The sequence below is a fragment of the Melospiza melodia genome, chromosome 4 (assembly GCF_035770615.1).
Source record: "Melospiza melodia melodia isolate bMelMel2 chromosome 4, bMelMel2.pri, whole genome shotgun sequence".
NCBI classification, from domain to species: Eukaryota; Metazoa; Chordata; class Aves; order Passeriformes; family Passerellidae; genus Melospiza; species Melospiza melodia.
Window position 1 is genome coordinate 53,644,994 of NC_086197.1, and position 13,853 is coordinate 53,658,846.

A 13,853-nucleotide genomic window follows, 5' to 3' on the forward strand; every position below is an offset into this window, starting at 1 on the left:
AGCACATGTAATAATTGGGACTAATTGCCTGTAGTCCTGTGCTAGGAGGCCAAATTCCCACTGCCTCATTTTTGATGAGTAGGATCTGCTGTGGAAATGTCAGAGTAATGGCTAACCTGACTGGAATGTGCCAGCAGATAAGTGAGGTGAGGTAGAAGGGAAAGTTGAAGACAATCCCTTATCTATGGCAGGAATGTTGGCTGGGGGCATACCTGTGCTGTCATCCCCATGCCACCTTTTAATGATGCACTTTTGTAGCACCAAATGCCACATCAAATGCCACTTCATTTACATTTATGCCTTCCTTCCCAATTCACCATCCCCCCTTCCCAAAAGCTTGGCTGCAGGAAGTAATGGAGCTTTGTGAAAAGATTACACATCCGTTTCCCCAGCAATCATATGGTGTCCTCATCCTGGACCCCACCTACAGCCTGCTTTGGCCTACCTACCATCCCTTCAAGCCCACAGCCTGTTCTGACGTGGAAGGTACCTGGCATTATCCCACAATGGCTTCTTTCCTATTGGTGGGAGAACCTTGGGCTTGGTCACTGGCTTGCACAGAGACACAGAGCTCTCACAGAAGACCAAGCAGCTGGAGCAGCCAGACTTCCACTGGCTGGGTTTTATTAGAGCCAGGAAGCAGTGCCCATCAGGTGAGCTTGAAGGAGATGATCTTCAGTCCCCCCACGATGCTTACGTAGCTGATGTTGCGGTGGCCGTGCCGGTTGGGGAAGCACACCTCATGGCCATCGGGCAGCTTCACACGGAACTTGTCCGACAGCATTTCAATGAAGAACTGGGGAAAAAAGAGAAAGAAGGGCAGGAATTGGGAGCAAAGAGGGTATTCAGACGTCAGCTTTTAGGCAAAAGGCCTGACTACATAAGAGGGTCAGACCTGTCCACTACAACCTTAAGCAAGGTGCTGGGAGTTGAGGTGAGGGTGATTCAGGAAATGAGCAGTTGATATCAAGGGTCTAAGCAGGAATACAGACTATGACTGGGGAGAGGATCTCTCCCAAGGCTGTTTCAGCTACTCAGAATGTAAACTCCCAGCAGCTAAACCCAGGTATGCCTTTACATGTATTCACAGAGCATATGGAAGGTGTACAACCACTGTTGTGAATAAACCTGACCCCCCAATGCCCTCAGCAGGTCACCAGGACTCAGAAAAAGGAGCTTTGCTGATAAACATGCACAAGCAGACAGGACAAGAATGCATCACTGGTCATTCAAAACTAAAGGCAATGTTCCCCAAAGCCGTCACCTCACTACCCCTTCCCCAAGAGCCGGTTCTGTCTAAAGAAACAAGCTTTCTCTCCACAGATATAGGAACTGGACTACTTCTAAATGCAGTCCTGTTAATCCTAAATTGACTACTCCTAAATGCAGCCCTGTTAGTGATTTGGGACATCAGATAAGGTGAGGCAGCAACTAGGACAGCATCCCTGGCAGGAAGAGAGAAAGGACAGATTGGCAGCATGGATCCAGGAGTAATTAGGACAGAAGAGTTCAGCGAGAGGCTTTTGGACATTGCTCCAAACTCGAGGTTGCCTTAAAGTCTGTGTTTACATAGGAAGGAGGGAGAGAAATAAGGTAAACAGCAGCAAACTCTTTCTCTGCTTCTTGGAGACTCCCTTTACTTTCGTACATGCCCCAGGTACACTCCCCTGCTGAGCAGACAGAGGGGCCAGGAAGCACTTACAAAGTGTGAGACAGACAGGGCTCACTTAAAATTCCCAGAAACATGGCAATTTTGAAAGAGGAGTGGAAACGGCAATCAGGACCAAAAACCCAGAAGAGGGGCCATGGTGAGGGAGCAGGAGGTATTGGGTGGAACCGGGAAAACTATGGTATGGGAATCTGCTAACCAGGGGCTTCCCCTCACACCCTATCAGCCCAAACACACCCCACATACCCCCTGACACCATGCTGGCACCCTCACCTTGACAGTGCAGCCCCTGAAGAAAGGGAGGTGGCGATCACGGAGTTCCGCCTGCCAGGAATCGGAGCACTTGGAGTTGCAGACGATGACAGACTCGTTGAAGCGGGGATTGAAGTGAAATGCCAGATCTCTTGAGCTGCAGCCAAGATTGATGCTGAAGCTGTAAAGGAGCATGAGGAAAATCATATGCATGGACAGGAGAGGGTCTTGGAAGACTTGAGATCCAACACGCATCTCTGCACCCAGTTCCTCCATCAGTGTTGCAGGTGGCACAACAATGTGCTATTTTGTATCTGGCAACCTTGGAAAACCACCTTCCTCTATAGCCCACCTTCCACCCCGGCATGGCAAGGTGGTTTCTTTGTACTTACCCAACAGTATCAGCAGATATTTTGCCCTTCACCTTCAGGGTGTTCCCAGGCTTCATATTCAGGTTTAAGATTTCAATATTTCCCTAAGGGAGAGAAAAATAGTCTGTGGGGCTCCTTCAGCCATTCCTCCTGACTTGGCACTACCATTTAGAGGGTGCTGCTTGGAGGCATCCCAGCCAGGAGAACATAAATTGCTCTCAGCTGGTGCTCCTCTCATGACAAAACCCTCCACACTGCAAGTCCTGCATGAACTTCTCATTCAGTGAGAGAAGAGTGGGCTGAGTGAAACCCGCAAGAGAGAAGAGACATCCAAGGGAGAGGAAGTGAAACCTGGCTTGTCCTCAGCAGAATGAAGAGAAAGCAGGACAGCGGAGATACAAAGAGCAGAGGGGCACTGTCCAAGGTTTGGTGGAAAGCCAATGCTGCCCAAGAAATGCAAGTGGTGAGAGTGGCTATGACTCGCCAGTCTCACTCAGCCTTGCTGAGCTGAGGACCCTGGGTGACAGAGGACAGGAGCAGCAGCCCTTACAGGCATTTTCCTCAGAGGGCAGAGTAACCAGGCAGGGAGACACCAGCAGTTTAGCTCAGAAATGCTTTGCACATAGGACCTTATGGCTCTGAACTTCCCAAGGCTTACACATTAACATGACTCCTGCTTCTAAAAAGCTCCAACAGCTGCTATTAAGCCAGAAGGCTTTGATCCCAGGAAAAAAAACTCCATATGTACACTTCTTACTAGGGATTCCAGCAAATAAAACAAATCCCAGCCTCCTTGGTGGGGTCCCAGGGGAAGGACTATGACACAGAGCCCTTAGGGGTGCTACTTTAGACATGAGATAGGACAAGCATCTTCCCAGCTGGCCAGGGAAGTGTGACCACCATGTTCCCTTCTTTCCTGTGTGTAACAGCTCACCCAAAAGAACATCCCAGCTCCTTCCTTTTGTGGCAAGGGGCAGCTCCGAAATCCATACCAGCAGACAAAAATGGTCTCCACCATCCTTCCCCACAGTGCTCCAAGGAAGGGCTCAAAGGGGCTTGGAGGAGAGGACAACCAACACATCCCCTCTAGATGGCTTGAGTTACGGAGCGTCCTTTGCAGGAGTGAAAGAGTGGCATCCCAGCTCCTTCCCTTCTTGTGGCTCTAGATTCAGCTGTGTGGATTGCAGTACCCATATGTGGCAGCTCTCTGCAACCTCCCATCCAAGCCCCATCCAAACCCAAACCTTTTAGCCTGAGGAGCCACACACCAAGCCACATCAGGTTCAATAGTCCCATCCTCCCTAATCCTTAGATATAGGAATGTTGTCCTCACAGGAGACTATCATCCCTGCTGTATTCTTCCCAGGTAAGAGCTCAGCAGACAGTGCCCCTGCTTTGCAAGACTCCAAAAGTCAAGTGGAAAAAGGAGACGGAGGAGGGGGTCAAGGCTTGAGAGACCAGTCATCCCTCAGTCCCTCTCCCAAGCCCTACAGAGAGCAGCTGAGTGCTCCTGCTGCTGCACAGACAGCTGGTAGACAGCTTCTACCATTTCCTAAAACATTCTGAAGAAAGGATAAGTGCTGATAAGCACTCCTTCCCTGGAGTGTTTCCCACAAGCAAGGGGTCATAAACTCCAGCAGGCTTGGGAAATTTGTTTACTGCGGAGGACCTGAAACTGTTGGTGAAACTTCCAGGGCTGATCATGGAACCAGCAGGAACCAGTGCTGGGGATGGTGTTTTCTGACATTGGGTCTCTTTCCCACCACACTGCTGTGTCCACACCTTCCTATCAACTGCTGCCCTGCAGCCATCCCAGGGATAATACAGAGCCCAGGGTCCCCTTCTCAAATATTGGAGCAAAACTGAATGACTGGCTAAATTGCACAGTAACTTGCTTTTTCTCTGGGGAGTAAGGATTTGCTGTCTGAACAGTACCCTGGGTATTCCAGTCTTAGTAAATATACCCATGAGAAGGGGGTCTTCTACAGACTTAGGCAAAAGCAAACAAGCAGTAATTGCTTATTTTCATTAAGTATAAACATATTAAACCAAGGCATATCTTTCCAACACAGTTTACAAATGTCATACTTGTTAACCTTCATTACTTGGTTAAATTTGTAAACAAAACTTAGAGATACATACACAAATTAAAACCACCAGAACATAGTACACAGAAAAGCTAAAATCTGCTGTGGGTGCCTAAGGTTGGAATAGGAGAACTCTCAGCTCTAGGTGCAGTTTCTAATATGCAGGATTCCTATAACCTGGAAATACCATAAAATGGAATTGCTCCATTTCTGTCTAACCAGTGCACAGTGGGTTAACAGGAGGGCACTATCCATCTGGCAATAATTTGATGGATTTTTCCAGAACTGTCTTTCACTTCCCAAGGGTAACACAGAAAACTTCAGCTCTGTCACCACCCTATCAATACCTGCAGCAGTGGGTACTGTTAATGGAATCAAGTCTTGGTTTAGATTTTGGCTTTGCTGTGCTGGTTTAAATTCAACAGACTCACCAGGGGGCTTCAGGTGGCTTCCCAGAGGTTGCTCCAACACATCCCATATGGCACCAATAATTCCCTATTTCCTGGGAGAATTCATACCAGGTAGGTATGTGAATTTGGTCTGTAGATGGTTGTGCCACTGCTGCAGTAATATTCATGGTACCATCCATTTGTATGTGAATTTGGGCTTTTGAAACAAACATTTTCAGCCTATCTGGAAGGCCACAAAGGGGAGGAGTTAATAGGGCTGGACTGACAGGAGCTACCATCAGGACTCGCCTTAATTGGTGTCTTTCATACATTGCTTAATTACACGCTGCCTTTTGCACAGAGGCTGCCAGATCTGAGAATCCTGTCGTTTTAAACAGCAGCAGGCTTTCCTGTGTCCTCTGGGTCTATGCCCCCAGCCCAGCAGGCAGCTCAGGCAGTCAATGAGTAGTCATGGTTACCCGGGGTGGTAGTTAAAAATACTCTGTCACCAGAATCTTTCTGCCTCTTCCTCACTCAGCAAGATCTGATCTCTGCCCATAAGAGAAACTTGTATTCAGTTTCACATTCCCCTGAACATCTAGAATGTTCTTCCCGCAATGTATCTTATTCTGCAGGGAACAGTAGTGCGAGTTTCTCCACCCCCCTCATCCACAGTTTCAGTTTCAATTAAAGGCTGAACTTTTTCTGCTTTTGGGGTAGCGTGAGAGTCTGCCTCTAAATCACCACCACTGTACCAAATGTCCCCATCCCATGTTTCAAGATCCTCACAATATACCACCCTGTGATATATTTAATATTATTAATTATATTATTAATAGTATTTTATTAATATATTTTAAATAATTTAAGTAATGTATTAATATAATGTAAATAATATATTAATTATATTATTAATAGTAATTTACCTAGATTTTTCTGCATCTGTTTTTCTCATATTTCAGCTGCAGAACTTTTTTTCTAATTGTTCATTTTTATTTAAAAGAATATCTACTAGCTTTTACGATTTCTCCCGTGTCCCTTTCTCAAAAGACAATGCTGTTCTAAGAACCTCATTTTCTGACTTCAAACTCGTAAATTTTAGATCTGCAACCCTTTTCAGGAGGCAGGTTTGATTTTTGCACACAAGATAAACAACCTCCCAAATCTGCACAAATAACTTACCTTCTTACCTTTGATGGGCAACTTACCTTTTCCTCATCCCATTTTTCATTCGAACTGCAAACTAGTGATGTGGTCAGCTATTGCCTGTACATTATCACAATTAGTTTATACCCATTCCAGCCCTAGAGGAGAGAGGCAACTACCAAGACAGAGTAAAATTTCAGCTTTACACTGGTCACCCTTGATAACTATCTCCCTCAGAAGGAGGCAACCTGGGCACACCAGGCAGGAGAAAGATGTCACCCACAGAGGGATGGTAAAAGTAACAGTAAAGGCTTGGTCAATCTCCCACCAGGTGGGAAGAACAGTCAAAGTTCGGAATTGTTGAACAGCACTTTGGGCCAGAAAATGGTGATGCCAATTAAAATGCTACAATTTACTGTTGAAGTCATCTGCCCAAATTAAGGTGGAAAGGAGACTAAATGCCAGTTCAACAATGCCAACTTTATTTTACAAAATTAATCTTATATGGAAAAGAGGGAGAGAGAAAGAGAGAGAGGGAGAAGAAGAGAGATAGGTCAAGTAGAAGGTGGTCACCTCCATGGATCTAGCAGCCTCCCGTTGGTCCTTCTGTGCCTTGGGCTTCTTGATGGTGGGGTCTCATCCAGTCCGCTTTATTTCCTCAATAATTCTTATGCAGTCCCTTATTGGGTAAAAAGCAGAAGCAGAAGTGGCTTTCAGTTCCACATTAGCATGTGAGGGAAGAGTAGGCATGGTTCTGCCATCGTGCACACTCAGATCTTAATTCAATGGTCACCAGGGGATTCTGGGGGTTGTGTGAGACAAGTACCTCAAAATATAAGTGTCCTATTTGTGACCCCACTTCTTGCACTTCCACAGTAGTTCACTTCTTATCCAAACACACCACAGTTGAACTTTGACCTGAACAGTTTTGATTCAGTTGAACTGAACCAAAACTGAAACCTTGTTTCCTTCATGGGTTGTGCACAGGCACTTGTGACTTTTTTTCTGCAACAAGTTCACCACCAAGCCCTTGTTTAAGGCATGTACTGCAAATTACTAACCCTTTCCCTACAGCTGCCTGAGAGGGAGAGCAGTGTGTGTCTCCTACTGTGTCCAGTTCTGGGCTCCTCAGGACAAGGGAGCCATGGAGCTCCTGGAGCGGGTCCATCAGAGAGCTATGGAGATGATGGAGGGACTGCAATGTCTCTTATGAGGAAAGGCTGAAGGAGCTGGGCCTGTTCAGCCTTGAGAAGAGACAACTGAGAAGGGACTTCACCAATGTCTACCAGCATCTGAAGGAGGGTGTCAGAGGGATGGAGCCAGACTCAGTGGTGCCAAGCAATAGGACAAGAGGCAACGGGCAGAAACTGATTCACAGGAAGTTCCATCTGAACATGAGGAAGTGCAGGTGATTGCACAGTGGAACAGACTGCCCAGAGAGGTTGTGGAGTCTCCCTCACTGGAGGTATTCCAGGACCATCAGTATGCTGTCCTGTGCAATGTGCTCTGGGACAATCCTGCTGGAGCAGGGAGGCTGGGAAAGGAGGAGATGAGCCCCTGTGGGCCCTTCCAACCTGACCCATTCTGTGATTCTGTCTGAGGGATGAGTAAAACCCTGTGCAGAGAGTTGAGTGCAGAGCCACAAGTACCGGGGATGCGAGAATATGCAGAGAGAGAGGCGAGCAGGAAAGAGGCACGAGCTGCTCAGAGAGGGGCCATGAGATTTTATCAAGATAACATTTACCCCCTCCTACAATGCTCAGCAGGGGCGTTCACCCCCCTTTTATTTGCCATTGGGAACAATAGTGGGAAGCCAGGCAGCAACTCTGCCAGCACTGGCGACTTCCTTCGTCTGCAGAGCTGAGCCTCCACGTGGTCACACACCAGCCCTGTGCAGATGGTCTCCCTCGTGCAGGGGTATGTGCTCCCCACATCCAGAAGGGGATGAGACTTTAGGGACCCCAGAAGAGACAAAATTCTCCACTGCAGTTGGACAATTTTGGAGATGGCGATTGGGATGATGAAAGGAGGGTGACAGGGGCAGGTTGATATTTCCCTGCTGACACTGCAAAGCAGAAAGCCTGGGGAAACAATGATAGCATGGGAATGTAAATCCCAAAGAAAGAGGAAATCCGGCTAAAGAGCATCTGCAAAAGAGGTGGAGGATCTGTGCAGTAAGGAAAACATAAACAATAGCTGTGGAAGCTGGCAGCTGCTGGTGCAAAGGATCCAGGAACCCTTCACTCCCCAGAGAGATGATCCTATAATAGGATACCTGATTGGGAGCACCCCGCCAGGGACCCCTAGATTTCTACCCAGGCCAGAGGGCAGTTGGCTTGTACTGGTATGGGACACCCGTGTTCACATCACTGTGACCAGAGGCGCATTTGCTGCATTCTCAGAGGGACAGCAAAGACCCAACAGGCAGTCACTTGGTGTGAGGGTGGGGGCCACCTGTGACCCAAGGGCAGGGTGAGCTTCCAGCAGGGAGCAGGCAGGCCTGCAATTTCGCATGGAGAAAACAAAATAACCCTAAATATATTTTAAGAAGGGAAGAGCCTAATGCAAGCATGTTGGCTTTCAGCCAGGAGAATGGTAGGGAAGGTCCTCTGCAGACAGCTTTCACCCCATAAAATGCAGCAGCTCTATTGCAGAGGTCCCACATGGTAAATTTTGGGGTAAAACAACAATTTTTCCCAGCCTTCCCGCTAGTCCTGAGTGATCTCAGGCCACCAGGAGCACCAATGAGATCTCAGGACCCTGGGTGCCTCCAGACAGCAGCACCTGCTGTACCATAGCCTAGAGCTGCCACCACAGCCACAGGACACCCACACAGCCTTTGAGAACAGACTGAATGCCACCCTCCCCAGCAGGCTGCCAAGATCCTCGGCAGCATCCTTGCTGGCAGAAGGATTTATTTTGTTTTCTTATTTGGGCAGGAGATAAGCCAGCTAGGTGTGAAGCCCGGAAGAAAACCACAGACTTCTCCACTTCCCAGCCAAGGCAGACTCAGCAGCTAAAGGATTCTCAGGGCCTTTTGTGGCAGAGACAGCCCCCAGAATCCACACCAATCCAGCATGCCAAAATCATCCCCACCCTCTCTCTCAACAGGATTCTGAGGAAGGGCTGCAAGGGGCTCAGAGGAGAGGGCAGCCAACACATTCTCTGCAGACAACATGAGCTATGAACAGCTCCCTGCAGGAGTGACACAGGTCACCACCAGAGATAACACCCAATCCAGAAGGCATCAGGAAGATAGAGGAAGGCAAGGCAGCCATCCTGGGTGCATGGATGCATGTGCCACTGTCCCCACATCAACCCAAGCTCTGCAAGAAGAGGGCAGAGATCCCTTTAGCACTCTCATGAAAGGCTTGGTGCTAACTAGGCACCAAAGAAGTGGTACTGGAGAATGGCACTGCAGCATGGAAGAGGTACCTGTCCCACGCTGCACTCCAGGCACCGAGGGAGCCTGTGCCTTGGACCAGGCATCAGTGTCTGCTCAAGGCAAAGGGAGCTGGAGAGATCAACCATGCATTCTTTCTCGGAGTAGCAGCTGCTTACTCTGCTATTATTTCCTACTGCTTCATATAATTTGTACTCCACAGCAAGCTATTGTCCCTTTCCACTGGCTATTTATTTCCTTGAATAGCCTCTGGGGAAAGATTTCAGTGCGAGAGTAAAGAAAAAAGAAAAACTCCACACAATAAATCTCAAGCAGTGACCTGATTTAAACTGTGTTCTCTGACCTCATCTGGGCCCTGGTTGTGGTTCCTCATGGCAGTTGTGATTAAGGCCTGTTTCTGCTTTGATTTCCTCTCTTCATTAAGCCTAGGGGGGAATGACCCCTGCCTTAGAGGGCTGTGGGGTGGATTTTCAGAGGCCAGGGCTCAGGACACAACTGAGCAGAAGCTTCCACCACCTCCTAACGGAGATGCTCAGCCCTCCACTTGCCAGTACAGAAATTCCTGGATAGGATTAGCTTCTCCTTTAGTCAAGAGGTGTTGGTTGGTCTCTCAGCAGAGAGTGCTGCAACCTACCCCCAGCTGATCCCTGAGCTCTGAAAGTCAGCCAGCTTCCTAACAGAGGAGGACCGAAAGAACAGAGTGTACTTACCTCAGCCAAACACTGAGGTAAGCAAGAAACTGGGTAAGCAGGTCTGAGGATCTGAAGGGTGTTTACAGGACACAGTTGTCCAGGAGATGCAGGAGAAGCCAAAGCAAGGATGAGCACAAGAAAAAAGTGCCCAGGAGCACCAAGCCCCTGCCTAAGATGTTATCCAGAGTGGGATGGCTCCTCTAGAGAAAGCACTGGTCTCCACATTCAGATCAGGTAAAATGGGAAGGAACAAAGGACTAGAGATTAATCTCCTGCCCCTCCTCCTGCCTCAGCTTCCTCACAGTGCATCATCCAGAGCACCAGTGGAAACTACAGAATTAGCATCCATGATCTAAACCAGAGGGCAGGAGATCAGAGGCCATCAGCATCCAGTAGGCTCTCCATGAACATCACCCCTCTTCAGCTGTAGGGTGCAATTTCTCTTCCTTAGGAAGTGGGGGAAGGAAGGAAGGAAGGACAAAGATAGCTGAAGAACTAAAATGTGGGGGAAATCCCACACCTTTCTTCGGGGCTAGGGGCAGCAGTGAGAAAGGGAATCTGCATCAAGCAAGGGAGCAGATCAAGAGCACAGGGAACAAGTACAGCCTCAGTCTCCATCTCTCTCCCTCCTCTGTCTGAAGGGTGGTGGTGCCATGGTGGCTGGCATCTCCCATCTCCATGGGAGAGCTCAAACGTGCTCTGATAGATGCTTTCCAAGTTATGTCCTTGAACTTTGCAGGGAATGTCTGTCTCAGGCAGCTCTGAAGTCTGTATAAACATTTCTGTGTGGTCTGAGCTGTGCACAGGGAAGGGGAGAAAGGTGGCTCATTTGCAAGGAAGTTGGTCGGTAAAGGGTCATTTTTATCAACCCAAGCAGCCAGATTAGTCATGTCTTCTGTCCTCAGCTTGGCTGAGGGGCAGGAGAATGAACACAAGGGGCAGAGGGTGGAGAAGGGAGGTCAGAGCACTGATGGCATGCCACCCAGTTCCATTTCCAGACTTCATTTTTCCAATTCTTTCACTCATAGGTGCATGCCAGGAAATGCGGGTTGTGGGAAAGGCTTTCAAAAACACGCCTGGAGATAATAATTCCCTGGTGTTGAAAGCTTCCCTGCTGGAAAATAGAAGATGTATAGAAAGCTCACAGCTTCTCTCTCTCTGGGATTTTTGGGATCACACAGCTTTACCCACAATCTCTAGATGAGATATATTAACTTAATGGGAAAAGGATCCTCCAAAGAGCACTCCACAAAGGATCAGTTTCATGAGGTCTTGTGGTCCACTTGCATCTTCCACCAAAAGATTATCATCTGCAACAGTTTTATCTTACCATTGAGCAAAGAAGATGGCAGCTCCCTCACAAGAGGAAACTGAGGCACAGACACCCAAGTTCACATCCAAAATCAACTCCTCCTCTTTGGATTCTCATCCTAAAGTTTTCACGGCCACAAAATCAAATCAAATCATTTTGCAAACCTGTGCAAAAAGCTAAAAGGAAGCTGTGCTCTCCTAGCTGATAGCACTGCAGTATCAAAGATGCTGATCTCTCATCACACCATCTACTATCAGCAGGAGGTACTGAGGCATTCGGTGCCTCTGGAAAAAATCAGCCCTTGGGTGGGTCCAATTAAGTCTGAAAACCAGAGGCATTCAAAGAACAGAAGTCTTCCTGCAGTGGAAGCCATGGCACTTCCAAGATGCCCCAAGCCCAATTTGATTGAGTTCAAGGGGGCCATTTCCCACAACAGAGGCAGCATGAGACCAGCTGGCTGGAACTAGAATAAGCCAAACAGAAATGCAGCATTGCACCATTATACAAAAGCTCCTTGGGGACCTCCCTCCGCAGAGCAGCCATCCTGGATTCAACCCCCCAGCACAGCCAGGGCGAGCAGTGAGAGTGCCTGCCGAGTCTCCCTTTCAGAGTGATTCTCACAGCTTCCTGCGCTCAGCCCAGGCAGGTTGGACAACTCTTGAGGACTTGCAGGAATCTTTCAGACAAGCAGAATCCAACTGAGTCACACGCACAAGGCACGATGCCAATGGTGGCTCATCCACTGGAAAAAAAAAAAAATAAGAGAGAAAGAAATGTGAAGGGAGAAATAGCAAGTTTTGAAAAGCCACAAGAATTAACAGCTCATAGGCTGGAAAGAAGGGGAGCAAAAAAAAGTCTGTTCTCCCATGCTCACGTCACTAAAGCCAAGTATCCTTCATCTCCACTGGGAAGCAGCAAGCCACCTTACCACACAGCAGCTCTGAGAGCATCTGAAGGGGTGTCCCACCCTGGACCCAAAGCCATGACTGAGGTCTGCAAAGGAAGGGGTTGTCAAGTCAAAACTATCCATTGCTGCAAAATCAGCTTGAACAAACTCCCTTTGATGGCACTGCAAAATGAAACAGTAAAAACCAAACCAGATGAACATGGGAAAGAAAAGCTGCCAAAAAAAAGGGAGTCCAAATCCCCAAATGACTGACTCAGTGCAGGAAATGGGCATCTAAAGAGGGAACTGCAGGCATCTGAAGGAGATCTAAGAAAAGATCAGGCCCACACAAATGACTCTCCATACTCCTTTTCTCCCATTTTCCAGAGGGGAGGGAACCAGAAATACCTATGGACCTTCAGAGTGAGACACAGGAAAAGAGCTGGGCCACAGAACTGCCCTGAGGTATTTCATCTCCACTAGATACTCCAGGGAGCAGGGCAGTGACTGCTTTGCACTGATGGGACACCTGGTCTCCGTTTCCAGCACTACACTGGGCACTCAGGCACACCCTGTCCCACACAGGCGTCCTGTCCCTTCTCTGGACTGCACCCACGAGCCTCTACTCTTGTTTCTGACCCATGTGGCCAGTAGTACATCAGCCCTCACTGGAGCACAGTGGATGTTTATTTTGCATTCCCAGCAGTCATGCCAAGCTCTTTGTTCTCTCTGGCTCTCTTTCCCTTCCTTCCAGTTTGTGCCTTTTCCTGCTGTCCTTTTTTTCCCTCACCACTGGCAACACGCAGGGGCCAGAACCTGGCTGTGTCTCTCTAGCTGCCCCCAAGTTTCTTTGTGCTGCTCCCCTCCTGGAGAGCCCCCAGCAGCAAAACAAACACCAGGCTTTAATTGCAGTCAGATTCCTGGACGGAGGATGCTTGCTCCAGAGAGAGGAAAAGAATATTTGAAACTAAATGCCTTCAATGCTACTCACCCCTGACTAATCTTATCATATCACAGGCTGAATAGCCTCAAACACGGTTGCCAACAAACAGACTCAAACAGACTTCCCAAGCTGGGAGATCTGATAAGCACAATGTGAGGACAGGTGGCTGCGACTGCCAGGCAAGTTCCCATCTGCAGCAGATATCTCATCTCTTCTGTCAGGATGGGACACACATCCACACAGCAGGGAAAAGCCAGTGGAGACCTGCTTTCTGGTCCTGAACATGCACGTAGCACTGCTTACAACACCATCCCTGAGGAACATCTCTATTATTCGGCCTCATTAGGAAAGGGGTGGGAATCTTTCCTGAACATCCCTGTCAGAGACAGGGCTTCCCTGAGAGATGGCTCAGGATGAGCTGAAGAGTGCCTCACACTAGTTCTGGACACCAGCAGGAGAAGCACAGCAGTCAGAGGGAAGAAGTCTCATAGCCCACTCTTGAACCATGCCATGACATCAAAGCTTTCAACCCTACCAAATCCCAGTACCCTCCTGAAATTCAGCCAGAGCACCGCTGCTGGGAACCAGGCTACTCCATATGCAAAGCTGCTCTCTTTGGGGAGGAGCAACCTCTGTGGAAAGAGGAGCACCCTCTGCTAGGAGCATCTCCCTCCTCTCCAAGATGAGGGGGCTTGGGCTGCTC

The 13,853-nt window shown here is 48.5% G+C and overlaps 1 protein-coding gene across 2 annotated transcripts; it reads right to left on the reverse strand.

Moving 5' to 3' along the window:
- Window positions 1-593: 593 nt before the first annotated feature.
- On the reverse strand, window positions 594-6,716 carry LGALS2 (galectin 2). 2 transcript variants are annotated; one of them, XM_063154488.1, is made up of 4 exons: window positions 6,488-6,716; window positions 2,314-2,396; window positions 1,943-2,102; window positions 594-796 (listed from the first exon to the last, which is right to left on the reverse strand). In XM_063154488.1, exons 1-4 carry the CDS (start codon window positions 6,491-6,493, stop codon window positions 650-652), a joined length of 396 nt encoding a protein of 131 aa, XP_063010558.1. In that variant the 5' UTR covers window positions 6,494-6,716; the 3' UTR covers window positions 594-649. The 2 variants fall into 2 exon arrangements, with proteins under 2 accessions (XP_063010558.1, XP_063010557.1); XM_063154487.1 differs by lacking the exons at window positions 2,314-2,396; window positions 6,488-6,716 and having other exon boundaries at window positions 1,943-2,254.
- Window positions 6,717-13,853: the final 7,137 nt, after the last annotated feature.